General features: G+C 35.5%; 1 protein-coding gene and 1 long non-coding RNA gene across 2 annotated transcripts; both read right to left on the reverse strand.

Annotated features, from left to right (window-relative positions):
- Window positions 1-2502: 2502 nt before the first annotated feature.
- On the reverse strand, window positions 2503-3746 carry LOC121420549. Its single transcript, XR_005970792.1, has 3 exons — window positions 3595-3746; window positions 3028-3204; window positions 2503-2572 (listed from the first exon to the last, which is right to left on the reverse strand). It is a non-coding gene; the product is annotated as an uncharacterized LOC121420549 (long non-coding RNA).
- A 954-nt stretch (window positions 3747-4700) lies between these two features.
- On the reverse strand, window positions 4701-20772 carry LOC121420572 (macrophage mannose receptor 1-like). The gene is made up of 9 exons (XM_041615236.1): window positions 20457-20772; window positions 17961-18179; window positions 17080-17268; window positions 15870-16064; window positions 7452-7601; window positions 6923-7069; window positions 6473-6745; window positions 5204-5344; window positions 4701-4945 (listed from the first exon to the last, which is right to left on the reverse strand). The coding sequence occupies exons 1-9, from the start codon at window positions 20506-20508 to the stop codon at window positions 4701-4703; spliced, it is 1611 nt and encodes a 536-aa protein (XP_041471170.1). The 5' UTR covers window positions 20509-20772.
- Between the last annotated feature and the right edge of the window lie 3140 nt (window positions 20773-23912).

The raw sequence follows: 23912 nt of genomic DNA on the forward strand, positions 1-23912 counted from the left end.
ATTCCGATAGGCATCATTATATCTATAAATTAAAGAAAACAAGAAAACAATCTGTTTTACTTAGGACAATTCTACTCAAACTATTATATATAAAACCTTTCCTGGAAAATCAATGGAAATGATAAGACATGTAAGAAGCTTCGTGTCTGTATTTATCAGGTATTCTAAGAAAAAAAATCAACTTAAACTGCCAAGCATATTTAGCAATGTTAAGTCTATAACGCATTTTTAGCTGTGCACTATGCGCATTTCTAGTCTGAAATGTCTAAAAGTTGCACTTATAATGATGCTGAATCAATAATCTATTGAATTACCATTTCTTAAAAAAACCGAACCTGTCACAAAGAACCATGAGCTTGTTTGGAAGAAGGATTTTAAAATAAAGGTTTTTCATTGGAATTGACACTTTGCAGGGAGGATAAAGTATGTTCACATCGAAAGAACGGAAACTGTTTGTCAACTTTCACTAAATGCGAGGTTTCAAATGCAACAAAGACGGGTTTCACACACTCTCATTTTGCGTCATTTGAATGCTTAAATGCCATGTCGAAATCACGAATTGTATTGAAGTTAGAATCATCTTCCGTTCACACGGCTCAAGAGGATTCGACAACAGTGGCGTAGCTAGGATTTTTTTCCCGGGGGGGGGGGGCACTGGGGCGTCCTTGCTTTTTCAGGGGGGGGGGCACCGGCCATTTTTCCGGTGTGTGTGTATGTGTCCACAAGGGCGGATCCGACTTTGGCCAATATGGGACGGGGCCCGAAATTATCTTCACCTATAAATATATCAGTCACTTGTTAATTTTATTCTTATAAAACAACATGAACATAAAATAATCTTATAAGCCTTATTAAAAGTGCGAGCACGAAGCGCGAGCGATTTTTTCTTTTCTACTTTAATGTATTTTTTCCTGAAATTTAATTTTCTGGGCAATGTTATGTGTGATCCTGAACAAGATTCGTATGTACCCCCAAGCGCGAACAGAAATTTTTATCAACTGTTCTAGCATTATCGAAAAGGGACCTGTTAAGGACTGCTTACAGTTACCCACGAAGACGGTATATATTTCAATAATGCGAGCGCGAAGCGCGAGCAAATTTTTTGACATTCCGACCTAAGATTTTAGACCTAAAAGCGGGACACTATTCATATTTTGTAAATAGGATATAGTCAAATGGGTATCATTAATAATGCGATCGTGAAGCGTGAGCAGACAATTATTGATAATTCTGATGTAAAACTGGATAATTTAAGTACATTTTAAATAAAGAACATGCACGCCATCGCGCATGTTTCATATTTAGACCTAAAATCTGGGCATTCTGAATACATTTGTTTAATGGAACATTATGGAATACACGTAGACAATATGAACTTGGCAAATCAAACAATGTGACCACGCAGCGTGAGCATAAAATGCTGATATGTAGACCATAAAACGGACATTTTACAGAGCACTTAAATTTGTAAATGAAAAAAAAAAATAATGAAAGCTCGATGTCCGAGCTAAATATGTTTTGCATATTGACTTCAAAACTTGCTCCACATCAGCCTATTGAGCAAGATATGAATCCCATCGAACAGGCAATTATGGCGCGAAGCGCCAGCAAAAATTTTATATAGTAACATGAAAAGATTTTATTTTTTAATTGCAAGACTTCCCCTCACATTATTTCATTCACTCGTCTTCCTCCTCTTATTTTCCTCTTTTTTTCTTCTGTCTTTCTTCTTCTTTTTCTTTCTTCTTTCTCCTTTTTTTCTTTTCTTTTTTTTGCTTGCTATTCTTTTCTGGGGGGCACCGGGGGGGGGCACGTGCCCCCCAGGCCCCCCCCGTAGCTACGCCACTGTTCGACAATGCTGCGCCTTTACGTGTCGCACCGATAAGAAGAGGTGTGGCTGGTTTTAGGTACCTGCCAATCACGCGTGCATCGCTAAAATTTGCCAACAGAGCAGATTGACTTTTCCGCGGAAGTGTTTGAAAGGTCACCATGAGCTCCATCCCAAGAATTACGTTTTGGAGGTTAATGTATACACACGGCTCTTTCGCTCCGTCATTCTTGAATAGCGTTACTGGAAAACACCTCAATACCATCGATTGAATTGCGCGCTGTTTTGCATTCACACGTCAAACTGCGTCATTCGAATGATCATCCGAGTGACGCACTCGAATGATCTTTCGAATGACGCCAAATGCGAGTGTGTAAATAGTCACATGGTTCTGAAAGGTGCGATCGGAATACGAGCCGCATTCTTAAAGGTCAAGTCCACCCCAACAAAAACTTGAAATGAGAGAGTCGATGATGTCACTCACTCACTATTTCTTTTGTTTTTTATTGTTTGAATTATTCTTATTTCACATCCGATTTTTATGAAATTTTCAGAGTTAAGCCTATTGATTTTTTCTCTGTTTATTCAAATCAAGTTTTTGTTGGGGTGGACTTGTCCTTTGATAAGAATGACGAAATGGATGGAGTAATAACGGAGAATGGTTGGCATTGTGTATCTTACCCATGTCACGGACAGCGGAGTAAACAGGTGGGTGTGCCGTACTGGCCAGCGACCATGTATTTCCTGGAATGTAAAATGACAATAAAACTGATCAAATATTCTTATTGAACATTTTCGCCTTTTTCAAAGACAATTAAAGCGCAAACAGAACATGGAAATTATTAATTTGTTAACTATCTAATGCCCGAACTTGGTCCTTGATTTAACGTAATGGTTAATGCCAATGTAAACCCATTTGATTGTTATTTATGTAATTTCTTGTTGATTGCTTTACGTGGATTTTTTTTCCGGGGGAGTGGGGGAGGGGGCCGAATTTCCTTGAAATTACGCTTTCGCATTAAAATTGAAGGATTCCCCGCAGACATTGCTATATTGTGTTGATATATTAATTAAAAATGCGGGGGTTTTCACAATTTCTGGGAGTACCCCTGCCACCCCCGCTGTGTACGTAGGTCCAGGTAATGTATTATACCCAATTTAGCAAACGAGTGAGGGGGGTGCACAAATGGGGGAAGTACCTTCAGTTGAGACTACAGGGAGCACTGTTGTAGACTGGACGCGAAACTCTGATTGATTTGTTAGATAAGACGTCGATGATATTAGCGAAACGGTAGTCAGCCGAGTCGTACGGACATCAGGGGCTTGTGTGGTTGCACTTGTGGTAGGTGTGGTAGTTGTTGGAGGCACTGTGACTTCTGGCAAGACAAAATAAATTGAGAAAATGTCTCATAATTCTGATATAGGCCCTGACTATCTTATTCCTGCCACATAAAATGTTAAAACTTGTGTGTGTGAGGGTGTGTGCGTGTGCGTACTTTGGTTAGATAACATTGACCTGTAATGACATCTGTATTTAGGCCTGCATATGTTTTTGTTTATACTCGCAATTACTTATACACCTATTGTTTGTGTTAATATCACTTAGGCTTATCCAATTCCACGGAGACATGAAGGGTAATTTGATTAATTCTACCGTATTATTACCCTATGTCTTTTACAACCTTACACAAAATAAAACATCTTTTATTTTCACTTCGAGCATTTATTAGCAATTAAAGGATCATGTATTTTGAATTTCGGCATACCATTGCACTGAAAATCCGGCCGACTCCAAGTTGAGTTTGCTTGACAGTGCGATATCGGGTTTCCTGAGGGGACCAGTCCCTGGTTGCATGTATAAAGAGTAGTTCCTCGGAAAGAATGTGAACGGATCGCCTGCACTGCGTTGTGCACAATGTGGGGATTATTTCCACAGGATGTTGCTGCAGTTGGGGGAAGAGACATATGTAGTTTTATTAAGTGATGGAGGGGTATGAGAAAACGAGAGACTCCGTGAAAGGCGGGGGCGGTTGAGGGGGTAGAGTGGGAGGGTGTATAGAAGCAAAGTGACAAAACTTGTATGTCTTATGGTTGTTTATCTCTTCAAATGCACATTCAGTAACAGAATCTGTGACACATTCTGCGATACATTTATTTATGTTTAAATTTGAATACACTCTCCTTTATCAAAAGGCACATGCATGCAGTGCAAAGGTTGACAATGATTATCACTGCAAAGCATTTCCCTTCGCGAAGAGTTTGATACAAATCACTTTTCAGGAACCAAAAAAAAAATGACTTGACCGTGCGGTGCTCCAGTAGGCCTGTGTTCAGTAACTGAAGTTACTTTGTTTAAAGATAAATTCCAGTTTTGGTAACGATCTCAAAATGACTTTCTACAGAATCTCATATAATGATCACCCAAGTGTATGTTTGTATGAATAGAAAATATGTGCCAAATGATTCTGGAAGAAATTGTGTAATTGCTGAGAAATAAGCAAAATAAGTGCGGATTCGGTCACTTCCGTCGGGTCTTCATTCCAGCAATAATAATACACTGTCCCACGTGTGCCTATCTGTGTTGGTGATCTTCAGTGTGAACATTTTTCAACGTAGATTTCAAGATTTCACAAAGTTCAGTTTATGTTACTGTACCAGATCTAGATCCTCGATGATATACTGACAATTAAGCCTGGTGTTACAGACTTTCTCATGAAATCAGTATTTACTGCAACTACTGGCATCTCTCTTTAAGGTCCGACAACGGCAAGCGTACATAGAATTTTCATATAACTAAAATGTGTAATTGGCTGGATTGATAGCAATATTGAAATAGGATCAATATTGAATCTCAGTGGTGTAATGCATTTCCTTAGTTCTGTGTTTCACAGCCAAGGATCGACCGTAGACCTTGAACCTGCACGTTCTCACCTGTACATGATGGTTTGGCGTTATCCCATTCCCCATTTGGCTGGCAGGTGATCTCAGAGTTTCCGAGTAAATCGTATCCAGGATCGCAGTGGAAGCGCATGACAGCGCCATCCAGGTAGGTAGACCTGTCTCCCGGGCTTCTACTTCCATGTGTCGGAGCTCCAGGATCTCCACAAGCGGCGATTCCTGTGTAACAGTGAGAATGGCAAGAAAGGGTAGGGGATGCTGCATGAACATGATGAATATACGGCTGGATGAAAAAAGACCGATCGAAAAAGATGGATACCGCTTGATATGTTTATAAGATTATATCACATGGTATCTCAACATGACACTTGGCCTGTAAACATTGAAAAAATATTCTATATGTTTTACAGTACACCGTCTAATTTGTTATGTGTAATAGTCCAAACAAAGACCACCACATAATTTCCAATAACATACCAATTTGGCACATAGCCTGTCGTTTCGAATTGCAATTAGCATCATTCCAGTCGTGTTCCATATCGCTGTTAACCTCAACGCACTTATGTGAAGGGTTGTTCGGTTGATTACTGTCCCATGACATGAAAGTAGCCCGTGTATCTGGAAAAAGAAAAAAAAACGCACCCTTGAAGATGTTTGCTGAAATCATATTTTTTAGACAGCCATATGTTTCTTAAATGTGCAATGATACAGTGGTCATGCGTATAATGTGAAGATTTTTATTTCGAAATGAGTTCAATCCACTTTTGACATTTTTTCTGTAAATAGTTTTTTTTTCACCATTTTCCCTTATTCACGGCAGTTTTGTTTTGATATATATGATAGTTCTATGGTCTTAGATGACATGTAATTGAATCATTTTTTTAACAATTTAGCATTTATTATCATTTTTGAAGAATTTATTAAAAATTATATTTTTCATTAAATTGCTGCTCTTTAAACAAAACCTTAGTGGAATGTCAGTTTTGGGGCAAATTCAAGCATGCCTAATATTGGAAATTGAACACGAAACACGTAAATATGACTAGCAGAATACATTTCACATCTTTTCTGACGTTTCTTAAAAAATACAAACAGAAAAAAATATATATATTTTTCATCTTATCTAAGAACGGTGACTTTTATATATCTAATTATGAAATGAGCTGAATGAAAAACAAAAAATAAAAACAGTAAAATTGTGTCATTTTAATCAAAAAGGACACTGATGGTGTGACCTTCTTTCCCCAACATGTACCTAAAAATGAATGCATTACTTCAGGAAAAAAGCGAAATCCATCTTAGATAACAACATAGTAAATTTACGTCCCTTTGGAGTAGAACAATAAAATAAAACTGTTTTGGATTTAGCTCATTTTGGAATACAACTCAAATTTGCAATTATTGTTTTTACCAACCTCCCCCCCCCAAAAAAAAAATCAAATACCTACGGTGCATTTGATTCCCACGTCTAAGATACGTATATCAAGAAATCGATTTTGGTCAAAAGTGGATTGAACTCTTTTGGGAATCAAGCTCTTCATATACATAGAGCATAACAATGGAATAAATTCACCCAATTATGATGGGGGTGTTAACAATTGCCGTGATTATTATAACATCACTTTTTATTGATAATCTTAAATAACGTTGTCAGTTTCTTCCTTCTTTTTATACATATATGTATAAACATTAAGCCAGAGTAAAACAAAAAAAGTTACCTCAGATATTGATGGCTAAATTACTTACTATCCACCCAAAACCATGCTCTTTCAGTCGCAGAAACATCATCGTACCCTCCTATCCACCAGTCACCTACAGCTCCCTCTACGTTCGCCGCTTCGTTAGCCAAAACGTATTGCAGGCTCTCATCAGTGACTTTTACTAAGGAGCCTCCTTCTGAGCTACAAGAAGTCTTCGCATCAGACCAAGTTGCTTTAGAATTGCTAAACCAGTAGCATTTCCGACGTTCATCGATTAAACGAGCAGCATGCTCAGAACTTCTCCCGGTACAACTCCCATCTGAAATGCAATACGCTTACTGTTAATGACTTGATGTAAAAAAATTAGTACACAAATGCAGTACTAATCTAAATTGATGGCAAAGTGAGATCATCCCTTGAATAGCACACATTCAACTGTTCAATGGGAGACAACCCTCTTCGTGTTGGTCAGTTCGCTTCCTCTGCAATAGCTTACCGTATTGACAGATGAAACGACGGCTACTGCTACACGGAGCATCCACCCACTGATAGCTTGCCGAAGAACTCAAAGAAATACAACTGGTTCCAGAAACTTCACTAGGACGACCATCGGCCCAGAATAAGCGATAGATGTTCGAATCACCTAAAGGGTACAAATTGGATCAATTAGAGCATGTATAGGGTTGCCTCTCACTGTAAGCAGCAAATAAAAAAGGAAATAAAAAGTAGACCTTAATACGGGAGTTTCTCATAATCATAGTTAAGTCTTAACTTGGATAGGATCTGCAAAACTTTGTTGATTTAGCTGCTTCCATTAGCTTCCTCCTTCTTTTTACATGTACGTGTTAAAGTGTATCACCATTTCCCCTTCTTCTTTATTTTTTTTCGAGCAAATCTCCAATCAACTGTGGAATCTAAACCCACGTTTGCGTAATTTTGTTTGATTGATGTTTTGGAGGATAGACATCAAATATCATTCTCTTCTCATATGCATCTTTCTAACAATTTTCCCTTTTATTACCCACCGGTAGCAACGTTGGACCACTTCCAATTTCGACCCTCCTTGACACCTATCCAGAGGTAGGTTGATAAATCAAATCCATACGCCTTGGGCTGATTTAGAAGTCGCCGAACGTCCTCTTGCATTGTTGGCGTTTTAATCAAAGCCAACTCACCTGAATCAGTTTAATTAAAATTAAATTAATTTGGATTAGAAAACATTTTATATTCAGTGGGCAACAGAAAAATGGCGTCAAAATTTTACAGATATGGATTTGGCATTGCACTGCATGTGAATAAAGAAAATTCCTTACTGCATGTGAATAAAGAAAATTCCTTGCTGTTAACATGTCGTTTTATCGTTATCTAATGAATATTTCATACAAGATAGGCATTGTTTCTGGTATATTTCCAAGACACCCCCCTGTTACACCCACAAATGTAATAATCGCCCACAAATGTAATAACGCCCACAAATGTAATAACACTTTACCCACAAATGTAATAATTTCACCCACAAATGTAATAATGCACTTTACCCACAAATGTAATAGTTTTTGATCGCCCACGAATGTCATAATGACTTTACCCACAAATGTAATAAATTTAAAGGGATTTTTGGCAAATTCGTTCTAAGCTAATGCGTTTATTGAGCACAAAAGTGCAGTCTCTTTTCCTGACCCGGTTAATTAACAAATTATAATATAAGTCCAAAGTCTTTATTCCAAACCCGGTTTTTTCAAAAATTATAATATAAATCCAAAGTCTTTATTCTAGACCCGATTGTTTAAAAAATAATAATATGAGCCCAAAGTCTTTATTCCAGACCCGGTCGCTTGAAAAATTATAATATAAATCCAAAGTCTTTATTCCAGACCCGGTTGCTTCAAAAATAATAATACGAGCCCAAAGTCTTTATTCCAGACCCGGTTGTTTGAAAAATTATAATATAAGTCCAAAGTCTTTATTCCAGAACCGGTTGTTTAAAAAATAATCATATGAGCCTAAAGTCTTTATTCCAGACCCGATTGTTTAAAAAAACTGATGATATAAGTCCAAAGACTTTTCTCCAGACCCGGTTGCTTAAAAAATAATAATATAAATCCAAAGTCTTTTTCCAGACCCTGTTATTTCAAAAATTATAATATAAATCAAAAGTCTTTATTCCAGACCCCGTTGTTTAAAAAATAATAATATAAATCCAAAGTCTTTATTCCAGACCCGGTTGTTTAACAAATAATCATATGAGCCAAAAGTCTTTATTCCAGACCCGATTGTTTAACAAATAATCATATGAGCCAAAAGTCTTTATTCCAGACCCGATTGTTTCAAAAATGATAATATAATTCCAAAGTCTTTTCTCCAGACCCGGTTGTTTAAAAAATTACAATATAAATCCAAAGTCTTTTTCCAGACCCTGTTGTTTCAAAAATTATAAAAAAAATCAAAAGTCTTTATTCCAAACCCGTTTTTTTTCAAAAATTATGATATAAATCCAAAGTCTTTATTCCAGACCCGGTTGTTTCAAAAATAATAATATGAGCCCAAAGTCTTTATTTCAGACCCGGTCGTTTAAAAAAGGATGATATAAATCCAAAGTCTTTATTCCAGACCCAGTTGTTTAAAAAAATATAATATAAATCTTAAGTCTTTTTCCAGACCCGGTTGTTTAAAAAATAATAATATAAGTCCAAAGTGTTTATTCCAGACCTGGTTGTTTAAAATAATCATATGAGCCAAAAGTCTTTATTCCAGACCCGATTGTTTCAAAAAAATGATAATATAAGTCCAAAGTCTTTTCTCCAGATCCGGTTGATTTAAAAATTGTAATATAAATCCAAAGTCTTTATTCCAGACCCGTTTGTTTCATAAATCATTATATAAATCCAAAATCTTTTTTCCAGACCCGGTTGTTTAAAAAAATCATGATATAAATCCAAAGTCTTTTTTCCAGACCCGGTTATTATCAAAAGTTATCATTTCAGTCCCAAGATACATTAATGACATTCCAGTGGAATAAAAATGAGAATCGAGCTTAGTCTTTTCTCCAGACGCTAAGAGTAAATTAAAAATCAAGCATAGTCTTTGCTCCAGACCCGGTAGCTAAAAGCTGAGACGTTATAGTAATGCGTTTATATAGCACAAAAATGCGAAACCTTTTTCCAGACCCGGTTAATTAAAAAATTATAATATAAGTCCAAAGTCTTTTTTCCAGACCCATTTATTTAAAAAATTATAATAATTATAAAAAACAAAGACCCACGATCCTATTTATGTTGAATAACATGGAAACGTAGCGTAGTCTTTTTGTCAGACCCAGTTATAAAAGTCATTAAAAACACAACAGCAAAACAAAGACCCTGCAACCATTAAAGGTCAAGTGCACCTCAGAAAAATGTTGATTTGAATCAATAGAGAAAAATCAGACAAGCACAATTCTGGAAATTTCATCAAAATCGGATGTAAAATAAGAAAGTTATGACATTTCAGAGTTTTGCTTATTTTTAACAAAAAATTATTACATGAACGAGCCAGCTACATCCAAATGAGAGAGTCGATGATGTCACTCACTCACTATATCTTTTGGTTTTTATTGTTTGAATTATACATTAGTTCAATTTTTACGAATTTGACGATTAGGACCTTATTGCTTGAAGCACAAAATGTTAAAATAATGGAATTCCACATGTTCAGGGAGAAATGAAACTTTATTTCACATGACAATGACGAGACAATAAAAATATTTCATATTTCATTTAAGAAAATACAAAAGAAATAGTGAGTGATGTCATCAGTTCCTCATTTGCATACCGACCGAGATGTGCATATAACTGTTTTGTGAAATGAAGCGAAACATTAAAATGCCATAACTTTCTTATTTTACATCCGATTTTGATGAAATTTTAAGTTTTATGCTTGTCGAATTTTCTCTTTTTATTCAAATCAAGTTTATGCTGGGGTTGACTTGTCCTTTAAAAAAAAATTATTGTATATTCCTTCTTTTTTTATGAAAAAAACCTAAATAACAAAACATTAAAATACATATGTATCAGTAAACAATAGGGGGATTACTTCCCGAAAACGATAAAGTTGTTGATGGACGATCTATGATATATTATATTAAAGAAAAACATTTTAACAAGAGGGGATAACCATTCCATTCCATGTTTTTATTTGGCAATAAGTCATGATTGACTATTTTTGCCACCCACTGTATGAGTAGTAGGGTAACAATTTTATTTAGTATTATTTTTATTACTTCTTTGTGTCTCACTTGCATAGCAGAGTGAGACTATAGGCGCCGCTTTTGCGACGGCGGCGGCGGCGGCGTCAACATCAAATCCTAACCTAAGGTTAAGTTTCTAAAATGACATAACTTAGAAAGTATAAGAACCTAGTTCATGACACTTGGCTATAAGATTAATCAAGTATCACCAAACATCCTGCATGAGTTTTACGTCACATGACCAAGGTCATAGGTCATTTAGGGTCAATAAACTTTGGCTGATTTGGGGGTATCTGATGAATTACAATCAAAACTTAAACAGTTTTTGAATCTGATTCATAAAACTTGGACATAATAGTAATCAAGTATCACTGAACATCCAGGGCAAGTTTCAGGTTACATGGTCAAGGTCAAAGGTCATTTAGGGTCAATGAACTTTGACCGAATTTGGGGGTATTTGCTGAATTACCATCATAACTTTTAAAGTATGTTGGTCCAGTTCATAAAACTTGGACATAAGAGTAATCAAGTATCACTGAACATCCTATGTGTATTTTAGGTCACATGACCAAGGTCAAAGGTCAATGAACTTTGGCCATAATGGGGGTATCTGTTGAATTACCATCATAACTTTGCAAGTTTATTGATCTGACTTTTGAAACTTGGACATAAGAGTAATCCAGTATCCCTGAATATCATGTGCAAGTGTCAGGCCACATGATCAAGGTCAAAGGTCATGTAAGGTCAATGAATTTTGGCCACATTGGGGGTATTTGTTGAATTACCATCCTATCTCTGTAAGTGTATTGGTCTAGTTCATAAAACGTGGAAATAAGAGTAACCAAGTATCACTTAACATCTTGTACGAGTTATAGTTGTTTTCAAAGTCAGCACTGCTGCTATTTTGAATCGCGTGATGCAGGTGAGACGGTTAGAGGCATTCCACTTGTTTATTATTATTTCTTGTATATTCATTCCTTTTTTATGAAAAAAAACGAAACCTTTAAATACATATAAAACAAAAAAAAACTGAGGTTTAAGATATCAGCACACAATATGGGGATTACTTCCCGTAAACGATAAGGTTGTTGATCGACGATCTATGAGATATTATATAAAAGAAAATCATTCTAACAAAAGGGGATAACGTTTTACAAGTTCTTCGGTACTTTAAATTTTCAGTGTACCAAGCACCATTTGTAATTTATTCAGCTTTTTTTTTTCATCAGTTACAATTCCAATAATCTCAGTGGCCTAAGATATATTTTCTGGGGTTATATTGACCCGTTAAGTAAAGAGAGAGAGAGAGAGAGAGAGGGGATTTATGTGATCAAGAAGTGATATGATAGGAAAAAAAATGATTTGAAATGACTGAAAGAGAGACAGGCAAAGAAAGAAGAGCCCCCTCCCACACCCGTACCAGAGTTACGGAGTTAGGCTGTCCCGTCGGTGGATTCAGGTCCATCAACTTCTTGAGGTTTAATCTTTCCATGGGGCAAACGTGTGTGTGTGTTTGAGTTTTGTCAGACGTGTCTCAATCAGATATGATTATTTAAGTCTGGAACCGACCTTTAAAGTCACCATCCGAAAGACGTGACCAGGGCTCAAACCTCGAACCTCTGCATCAATTTGTAACTTCCCCACATAGCTTTGATTACAGGCGCACGCCACAACGCCCAGTCTTTAAATATGGTGTAGTCTTTGCTCTAGACCCATGCAGTTATTTCAAAAAAGGAAATTATTAGAAACGATAAAAACAGACAAACATTAACAAAGACGCCACAATATCATTGATGTAGAATAAGGTTGTTGTTGTTGTTATTTTGGGTTTTTAAGGCGCGTACCATTCAGATCTGAATATTTACGCCTTTTATTAATTTGACGTTTTTGTGGTATGCCTTATCACAGGGTTTTATAGTTTGGGAGATGCTGGTGTCTAAGTTTTTAGATTAATAACTGGATGTGGGGTAAAGACAACTCTCTAAACCCAATTATTTTAATTGGGTTTAATTTTAAAGATTGGTCTTAGCTTTGATTTTTTTTCAATATTTGTTTATCTTATAATTTGCTGGGTCTAGACGAAGGTCTAAGCATAATAATAATGTTATTCAACAGGAATAAGAATATGACAAAGTCTTATGTTTTAAGATTGTTTGAATTAATTTCTAAATATCTGGGTCTGGAATAGAGACAACGCTCTAAACATGTGCTTTTGTACTTGGTCTTAATTTGGAGGATTGTTGGTTCTTAGATTCGTTGTTGGGGGTTGGCTTTATTGTTTTTTTATTTTTGAAACAATTGAGTCTGCAGGAAAGTCTACAATCGATCTCCATGTTATTCCACAGTAGTTAGATTATTGGGTATTTGTTTTAGACAATTATATTTTTGAATAGTAACCAAGTCTGGAAAATGGACGTTTTCTTTGCCCATGCATAATTACAATGTTTTGTATAAGTCTTAGTATTATTATACAAAAAAAAAAATCTGGGTGTGGAGTGCAGACATATATTTTACTGGATGTAACTTTTGAAAACTGGTTTTAGATTTGATTTTATTTTTTAATTCATTTCTTAGATTACCTGGTCTGGAGGAAAGAGTACGTTTTTACAACCCATGTTATTCCAAGAGAATATGATAGGGTCTTATGTTAGAAATATTTTTTCATAATTTTTGTAATGATTAGGTCTGGAATATAGACAACATTCTAAACCTCTTTTTAAAAACATGTTCTTAGGTTCAAGGATTGCTTTGTATTAGATTTGGAGTTATTTATATTTTTACTATTAGCCTTATTTTGAAAAGAAACAAATGACTGGGTCTGGCTGAAAGACTTCACTATATGTCCATGTTATCCAGCATAAATAAGATTATGGGGGTCTTTATACGGTTTTTGTTGTTGTTGTTGTATTGTTATTTTTAATTTTTGAATAACAGGGTTTGGAGAAAAGGCTAAGCTCGATTTTCTTTTTTCCACTGGAATATCATTATGGTATCTTAGTTTGGGCTTATATCATAATTTTTGAAATAACTGGGTCTGGAAAAAAGACTTTGGACTTCCATTATAATTTTTGAAACTACTGCGTCTGGAAACAGACTTTGGACTTTTGTGCTATATGAAGGCATTACTATAGGGTTTTAGTTTTTAGTTTTAAATAACCGGGTCTGGAGAAAAGACTATGCTTGATTCTCAATTTACTCATAGCGCGTATATTCACAATACGTTTAGTATAATTTAAAACAACAACAAAGACTTTGATTCCACCAGTTTTAATTAACTGGGTCTGGAGAGAAGACTAGGCTCGATTCTCATTTTTATTCCACCGGAACATCATTATCGTATCTTAGTTTGAACTTATATCATAATATTTGAAATAATCGGGTCTGGAAAAAAGACTTTGGATTTATATTATAATTTTTTAAACAACCGGGTCTGGAGAAAAGACTTTGGACTTATATTATCATTTTTGAAACAATCGGGTCTGGAATAAAGACTTTGGGCTCATATGATTATTTTTTAGACAACCAGGTCTGGAATAAAGACTTTGGATTTATATTATAATTTTTGAATCAACAGGGTCTGGAAAAAGACTTTGGATTCATGTCATAATTTTTTAAACAACCGGGTCTGGAGAAAAGACTTTGGACTTATATTATTATTTTTTAAACAATCGGGTCTGGAATAAAGACTTTAGGCTCATATGATTATTTTTTAAACAACCGGGTGTGGAATAAAGACTGTAGGCTCATATGATTATTTTTGAAACAACCGGGTCTGGAATAAAGACTTTGGATTTATATTATAGTTTTTGAAACAACCGGGTCTGGAATAAAGACTTTGGGCTCATATGATTATTTTTTAAACAACCGGGTGTGGAATAAAGACTGTAGGCTCATATGATTATTTTTTAAACAACCGGGTCTGGAATAAAGACTTTGGACTTATATTGTTTTTTTTAAACAACCGGGTCTGGAATAAAGACTTTGGATTTATTTTATAATTTTTGAATCAACAGGGTCTGAAAAAAGACTTTGGATTTATATTATAATTTTTGAAACAATCGGGTCTGGAAAAAAGACTTTGGACTTATATTATCATTTTTGAAACAATCAGGGTCTGGAATAAAGACTTTAGGCTCATATGATTATTTTTTAAACAAGCGGGTCTGGAATAAAGATTGTAGGCTCATATGATTATTTTTGAAACAACCGGGTCTGGAATAAAGACTTTAGATTTATATTATAGTTTTTGAAACAATCGGGTCTGGAATAAAGACTTTTTGAAAAAACCGGGTTTGGAATAAAGACTTTGGACTTGTACTTTGATGTTTTATTAACCCGGTCTGAAAAAAAGATTTTGCACTTTTGTGCTATATGAACGCATTACTATAGGATTTTAGTTTAGAACGGATTCGCCAAAAATCCCTTCAAATTTATTACATTTTTGGGTAAAGTCATTATTACATTTTTTGGCGATCAAAAATTATTACATTTGTGGGTGCAACAGGGTGTCACTCTCCGCATGGACTGCTACCCATCCGTGTCCGACAACCTCAGAAATGCACCCGAAATGGCGTAAATTAACTAGATTTCCAACCCTAAATGCTGTAAAAGAAAGGCCGAGTGGCGTAATCTTCGTAATAAAAAATAGCAACCCTACATGGCGTGAAGAGTGAGAGGAAATGCTACCCTAATAGACAATTTATCAGCGAATGGTGCTGAAATGCAACCCTTTTGCCAAAGACGTCGACCGACACCTGAGTGCCTGAAACGGGACTTTTTTCGAAGCAAGTTCTGGATGCGGGTGCGTAGCAGGCCATGTGGAGAGTGACCTCCCGGGCGCTGGCTTGGGGACACTCTTGAACAAAGTATTTCCTGATAGAAATTATACGTCGATTAGTTTCATCTACATGCCTTTTGTGTTTCTCTGTTTATTCGTTTATATATGTGTCTATTTCTTTAAATATATCCAGCCGAATAGATGTCAAGGTTCAGTGTACTTGGGATCTTAACGTAAAAGACACTTTGAATTGGTGCATCATTACAATTTGTAAAGAGAGAAGAGTAGGTTTGTTAAATTTCGTGGGATGCTTACTTTCATGTGCAACTTCACAACTGCTTCGTCCATATAACAAGCATGTATTAACGCTTTTTTTTTTTACCAAGGCTGGGTCAAGTACAGGGAATATAAACCGATCGTCCCAACCGCAAATTAATTTACCTTGGACATGTTGGAAAGAATTGCCTCGATCTCGACAAATATTCTTGGCATCGTTCGATGTCATGGTTTCTTGTGAGCGCCAGTCATTTACCAAGTTGTCTCCTATGATGCAGCTATGTAGAGATGTCATGACCATGGCATTGTCAGTGCCTATAAGGGTTCCCAGATTTCCTGCATCACACACTGTCGCTGAAACTGTCAAAGAAATCACACTTCTTTAATTTACTCATTTACTCACAAACCTAAAGAGACATGTTGACCATTATTGCTGGCTTTAACATACATACATACATACATACATTTAATATTTATATAGCGCTTTTCCATGTAAACATGCTCAAAGCGCTTTACAGTATTATATTATAATTATGTTGAATATTCTGCTCTCCAAGTGCACTCTTTCCAAAGATTGAAAAACAGGTTTACCTTGATAGTAAGTCGATGAAGTTTATGACAATGGTTTCCTTTATTTGTAATATAGCTGTTGCTATTACCATTTCTGATTAGAATACAACATCGGCGCTGCAACATCTTACGACTTATACTACAACTACACTTTCTACATCTTCTCCGTCTACTACTACTACTACTACTACTACTAGTTATAATAATGATTATTATACTGCAACTGGTACCGTTACTTCTACTACTATCACTGCTTTTAATACATAGTAACATCGCTCCTAAACACGGTTTGTTAATTTTACGAATAATATTTATTTTTGCGACACTTGTAATTTATCATGAAAAAGGTGGATGCCGTAAAGATAAAGTTAATCATTAAAAACAGCTGGTTTTAAAGAGAAAGGAAATATTCTTGAAAGTTTGATTACACATTTCTAAAACAATAATAGACGTATGAAGTTTAAAAAAATGTTATGTCATAGACAGGCAACTCCTTGGTATGACGAGTAATATAGATTCCACAAAATGCCGTTTTGAAAGAAATATTTGAAAGTAACTGTGCTTTTGCGGTACATGTATACATCAGAAACACATTTTACATTCCTTTCTATAAAAAAAACGGATATAGCCCATCTTGTTCCGTTGAGGGGGAGCTGCTAGCATGTGACGTCATTAATGAGTCCCTTTTTCTTCGATATAATTATATCAAACCTTCATCAATATTTTTTTCTTAATATTTTTGGTCCTGCTTAACAAGCCAACTCATTGCTAGGGCGAACTTCCCTTTCAGTATAAGCTCTCTTACTTTTACACGTCGGAGCCGCATTCATCCAAGAATGGTCATTCCCACACGTATTGTGAGTACTCCCCATCCGCTGGTATCCAGTCTTGCAAGTGTACTGAACGGTATCACCAGGTCTGTATCGGGCCACACCCGCCGGGTTCACTTCACCATATGCAGGAACAGGAGGGTCAGGACAGGTTGATATCGATTCTAATGGAATATAAAACATACCATTATGCATTTCAATGTCGTTCAGGTTTTGGGTTACACCAATAAGACAAAAAACAGGAGTAGTTTAGTATCTTTTTTTAAAGAAGGAAATCTTCCTTTATAATTGATTTAAATCGATTTTTATGACGTATAGAGGTGTAGCGAAGGCTGATCGATTTTCACTTGATTTTAGATTTATTTGAATTTGATTAAGATGTCTTTATTTATTACATTTCCTAATTCATGCACTTCTTATCACTCATCTTAATCTGATTAATCGCCTCTTCAATAACGATGTATTTGTATATTCCGTTCTCCCTTTCGTTATTTTCATGTTTTGGGATTGTTTAAGATTCTGTTCTTGGAGTAAATTTCCACGTTTTGTCGCATTTGGGCTTTAGATAATCTGGGAAAAGTACAGTGTATGAATGAGGGTAATGAAAACTAATGAGGATAATGATGACACCAATAAACAACGATAATAATTGTAATTATAGGTCAAATATTATTGATAATAATGATGATAATAATTATAAAATACAGAGATAATGAGAGCAAATGATATATTTCACAATGCTAATGATAGAATTTATGAAAGCAATAAATAAAGTAATGAATCAACAGGATAAACTTTTACCCCCCCCCCCCTCTCTCTCCCACACACACACACACTAACTCACTCTATTTTTTACCTGCGCAGTTAGGTGTTGGCTTTCCACTCCATTGGCTATCCGCACCGCAGATCCACACTATGACGTCAGAAGGTCCCTCCATGGCGTAGTTCTCTTCACACCCCCACACCAAGTAAGTTCCAATAGGAAACACAGACGTCTCTGCAGCTGTAGAAGCATTCTCAAAAGTACAATGTGGACACACCCAATCCGGAGAGCTGCATTCTGCACGCGCATATGCTGTGTAATATGAAAAGAAAAAAATACAATTCCAGATGGCATCATCATTATCTTCCGATCATCTTTTGTTGGAGGAAATGTGTGTGTGGGGGGGGGGGTGGACATCGTGTACCAAAGTATAGAGTAGAATAAAGAAATATATATTACTGCGAATAATGACTTATATTTCTGTGTTTGTTTTATTTTTGTTTCTAGTTTTGCTTCTTTTTTATGATTGCCCTTTTTTTTTTGGGGGGGGGGTGTATATTGAATGGCGAATATAGCCGAGCAAAATTTGCGAATTGTATCGTAGGGGTAACATGTTTTTGGTCGTAAGGGGTTGCAAGATTATTGCATTATAAACCTAAAAAAATTCCGTTGCCAATCAACACACTCAAAGGCAGGAATAGATTTCAATATACAGAAATGAATTATTTATCTAATTAAAAAAAAATAAACCGCTTGTGTTAATCCAAAGTTTATCTTCAAAATCACAGATTTTTTTTCAAATAGCAAACATCATAAAAAATGCATTATGACAAAAGTATTTTGATAAGTTTGCATTAACATTTGTCTTTTTAAGTCCCTATACAAATAAAAAGAAAAGAGTAAGATAAAAAAATGTCGGTGATTATATGCGAAGCATGAATACAATGAAAAATACAAACACGTTAATAGAAAGTAATCGCAGTAAGTGATTTCACATAACTTACGTTCCAGTGTCACGATTTTGGTTATTCTATCCTGTTTCGTGTGATTGATAATGTCCCTGAACGGTATTACTCATCTCCATAGATTGATATTGCTAAGTAAAACGATCAATATTGATTTCCTAAATATTTACATAATGGTGACAAGCCTGGTTACTAGACCAATGCATTTATCATATTGTGTAAATAAAAAAAAAAAATCAAAGCTAGTAACGCCCCAACCCTTCTGTGCTTATCTCGCTTATCTGGGCCAAATAAGATCAACAAAAATAATTTTATTTCAAGAAAATAACCATCTTATAAACATAATAAAGCTTTATGCATGATATATACATATATATATATATCATTTTTAACTGTGTGCCGACTTAAATGATTTATTTATGCTTATCGCTGATTCGAAGAATGACATTCTAATAAACTGAAAGCTAAAGTTCATTCAGTCAGTGTGTTACAATACCACTAGTTTGGGCTTTATTGTAGAAGTGAAATTAATATCCTAAATTTTAAAGGGGAACGAAACCTTTGGAACAAGTAGGCTTGTGTCGAAACAGAAAAATCAAAGAATAAGAACAAAGAAAGTTTGAAAAAAATCGGACAAATAATGAGAAAGTTATGAGCATTTGAATATTGCAATCTCTAATGCTATGGAGATCCTCCCATAGGCAACACGGCTAGGATGTGTGATGTCACACATGAACAACTTTCCCTTTGATGGACTATAAAGTAACCTGAAAATGTGTCTTTTTGCTTTTTCGTATGGTGATACAAACTCTTTTGATATCCATGATGTATTCTTTAAAAATCTGTATTACATGCCCTTCTATAGAAAGAATACATGTTCTGCTGGTAGATGTAATAAATTAAGTGAAATATATACTAAAGTAATGGGGAAAGTTGTTCAAGAGTGACATCACACATCTTTGTCGCATTGCCAATGTGAGGATCTCCATAGCATTAGTGATCGCAATATTCAAAAGCTCATAACTTTCTCATTATTTGTCCGATTTTTCTCAAACTTTCGTTGATCTGTTTCTTTGATTTTTCTGTTTTCACGCAAGCTATCTTGGTCCAAAGGTTTCATTCTCCTGTAAGAGAAATTTAAAGTATATTTACAATGCCTTATCAAGCCAATAACTATCCATGGTGAGACCATGGTGAGGCCAAGGAAATCACTTAATCCCTCCCCCATCCACTGTAATGGCTGATCTGCGTAACAACTAAATTATTTCTGTACACTGAAAAATCATGTCGCAGAAATACCATCTAAAGGGTCAATGTAAAAAACTTTTAAAAAATTATAAAAAAAGAGTTTGAAATTGCATGTGTACATCACAGTTTGATATTTAAAAAATCGATGACGTCACAGTTTTTTTTTTCATCTACGATATGATATCAATAAAAAAAAAACTGTCCAATCATCTTTTAATGATAAAAGCAGCTTACGATTTTACTCAAATTTACAAAGGCGTCACTATCGTATTAAACGTAAAATAATATGATAAAGAGATTCTTGTCAACATATGAAAAATGGCAGAACTTAGGGAGTTTGACTTTAAAAAGGTGTATATTCTTTTATCGATCTTACCAGTCATACATGTAGCGACTATGTACAATACGAGTGACATCAAGGTGGCCATGACGACGAACAGCCGGTTTCCAGGTTAAGAGATGAGATACGATCCCACCTCTGGTTGATTATTTGAAGCCCTGTCGAATCGTCTGACAATGATGCGGCTTTTATTTTCCGAGTTTGTGAACGCAATTTTTATTGAATTATCCGCATTGCTCTTAGGTATATGAAGAGTATGTGATCCCGTTATCGCTTATTAAACAGTTAATAACTTTTTAAAGCGAAAACGATACACTTTTCAAACAAATTCCTGTCCGAATTCATTGTTTGCTATTCCATCGTGATTATCATCAGAAGCCCAGAGATATGTGTGTTTTTAAATGAATTGATGTTCAAAATACAGCGATCCTTCTTCTGGATGATAGTTTTTAGACTAACCAAGCTTTTCGTATTGTTTCCATCGACTTCGAAGCAACATTCCTAAAAGCAACTGAGCATGTCCATTTATAACAATATTGCGTTATGAATAGTAAATGTGGTTGAAAGGGAATGTATATGAACAAATTGCGGAAATTACTGAAACATGGAACCAAGGCCCACCAAAAACCATGGCAACTGAAAAATATAGAACTGTGGTCATCATCAGGATGAGAGAAAAAAATATGTATCGTGCACGCGATTTGTTTAATAAAGGTTTTAGCGAAGGTCGGATGAGTTTGATTAACGAAACGATTTTTTTTTACTGTCGCCACGCATCGATGGTTCTTCATAATTGTCAGGAATATATTGCAATATTCCTGATATTGGGGATACAAGTTTATTCTGTTCCGGCTACTTGGACTTGCAAACAATTACCATATTTGTACCTATATACAAATAAATGTCATGATTGTGTTGGAAATAAAAGTTTGTTCTGTTCCGGCCCCTTGAACGTGTAAACAGTTATGATAATCATAATTGTCATAAATGAATACCCAATCAGTTTGTACATGTAAGTACTGTTTGCACATCGTTGGGGAGACATAACAAACATGGATAACAATATAATTATATTGGCTTCATGCAGGCTGCGTCTATTTAAAAATTATGCAGTTGAAGTTCCTCTTTGGACTTATCTTTCTTCTCTGATTAGTTTTTAAACCGTTGCCAAAACAAAAAATGGTGGTTTCTGTTTAAAACCTGTAGAATTTGAAGTAGTAGTATACACTTCAACTGAATCTCAACTGCTTGAGGTAACATGTTGTGCTTTATAATTTAGTGCATGCAAATTGCAATCGGTGAGATTGAAACGAGGAGGGAAAATATGCATAATTCCTGAACATTGTGTAAACAATTTCATAAATAAGTCGTGCACCAGGGACATACGACATTCTGTGATAAAATGATTTGGTTGCAAATTCAGACGGGAACGCTACTAGTTACAAAACATGGCAATGACGAAAAGGGACAATTTAACTTTTTTTTTCTCTTGTTTTGTCTTATTGTAACACAGATACGGAGCAGAAATTCTGGAGAAGGTTCCCGCATCACGTCCCTTCATGTCAACACATAATGTAAAAAAAGGCAAGGCAGGAGCCGAAATCACATCATCATCCAGGCGCGAATCCAGGTAGGGGGGTGTGCACAGAGTAATGTTTTTTCTGGTACGAAATATCCTTTATTTGTGGTTGAAAACCATCTTTTTTGGTTTGTCAAATTTTTTTCGGGTATGGAATATCCTTAATTTGTGGTTGAAATCCTTTTTTTGGGGGGTGGGGCTTGTCAAAATTTTCCTCCGAAAAATTCCCCCCCCCCGTCCACATTTGGGAAATCCTGGATCCGCCCCTGCCATCATCACCATCATCATGCATCAGTGAAAGTACAGTCCACCAGGTTGGTGTAATATCACAATCACTTGATCTCTGTGTTTTGATAAACGATATGAAACTCATGCACTTATCATTAGTCACCTCTTTTTTTTTACCTAACATACCATAAATACAACTGCAATGATTATCGATTTTCGATTCCTTAATATACGTTTGTTGTCAATTTATTTTAATATTTCAGAGGAAATATTACACCCTTGATACATGTGGTAAAAAGATGGTAACAACAATTTAGACAAGCGATTGTTTCTACACAGCAATTATCCTTTACTTTTACAACGGATACAAAATTCTGTGAAGAAATGATGTAAAATCATTTGCATTTTGAGGATTTGTTTTAAATGTTAAAAAATATGTAATACCGAAAAAAAAACAATATAATACCATAATGATCATACTTGTCAAAACACACTCAATTAAAATATTTTGTTTACAGTACGTTACAATATTTTATATACCAACGTTCATAACTACCGTCGCAAATGAATGCTAAAAAAAAACAAGTGGCATGCCTCTGGCCGTCTCACCTGCACAACGCGGTTCAATATAGCAGCAGTGCTGACTTTGAATACTACTCTAACTCGCACAAGATGTTCAGTGATACATGGTTACTCTTATGTCCACTTTTTATGAACTAGACCAATAAACTTACAGAGATATGATGGTTATTCAACAAAAAACCCCAACATGGCCAAAGTTCATTGACCTTACATGACCTGTGACCTTGATCATGTGACCTGAAACTCGCACAGGATGTTCAGTGATACTTGATTACTCTTATGTACAAGTTTCATGAATCAGATCCATAAACTTTCAAAGTTATGATGGTAATTCAACAGATACACCCAGTTCGGCCAAAGTTCATTGACCTTTGACCTTGGTCATGTGACCTGAAACGCGCACAAAATGTTCAGTGATGCTTGATTACTATTATGTCCAAGTTTCATGAATCAGATCCATAAACTTTCAAAGTTATGATGGGAATTCAACAGATATCCGCAATTCGGCCAAAGTTCATTGACCCTAAATGACCTTTGACCTTGGTCATGTGACGTGAAACTCGTGCAGGATGTTCAGTGATACTTGATTAACCTTATGTCCAAGTTTCATGAACTAGGTCCATATATTTTCTAAGTTATGATGACATTTCAAAAACTTAACCTCAGGTTAAGATTTCGATGTTGATCCCTCCAACATGGTCTAAGTTCATTGACCCTAAATGACCTTTGACCTTAGTCATGTGACATGAAACCCTTATAGGATGTTCAGTAATACTTGATTAACATTATGGCCAAGTTTTATTAACTTGGTCCATATACTTCCTAAGTTATGACGTCATTTCAAAAACTTAACCTCAGGTTAAGATTTGATGTTGACGCCGCCGCCGCCGTCGGAATAGTCTCACTCTGCTTCGCAGGTGAGACAAAAACAGGATAAAACTTTACATTGCTTCGTATTTAAAATCAGATCTTGTTTACAATAAAAATTATACATGTTCTGTGCAAAATTAATTATGAGGTAATGCACGTTATGGTAATACTGTAGGGTCTTAATTACTCTCCCTAGATTAAATGAATAATACACCCTCCCTCCTTATATCATC

The sequence above is a fragment of the Lytechinus variegatus genome, chromosome 8 (assembly GCF_018143015.1).
Source record: "Lytechinus variegatus isolate NC3 chromosome 8, Lvar_3.0, whole genome shotgun sequence".
In the NCBI taxonomy this organism is placed as follows: domain Eukaryota; kingdom Metazoa; phylum Echinodermata; class Echinoidea; order Temnopleuroida; family Toxopneustidae; genus Lytechinus; species Lytechinus variegatus.

Coding starts and splice junctions, on each gene's coding strand:
- LOC121420572 (XM_041615236.1), bottom strand. CDS start 20,508: ATGGCCACCTTGATGTCACTCGTATTGTACATAGTCGCTACATGTATG. Junction 16,065..17,079: donor TGCGGCTCCGACGTGTAAAA/GTAAGAGAGCTT, acceptor TTTCTTTGACAG/TTTCAGCGACAGTGTGTGAT. Junction 7,070..7,451: donor GTGGTCCAACGTTGCTACCG/GTGGGTAATAAA, acceptor TGTACCCTTTAG/GTGATTCGAACATCTATCGC.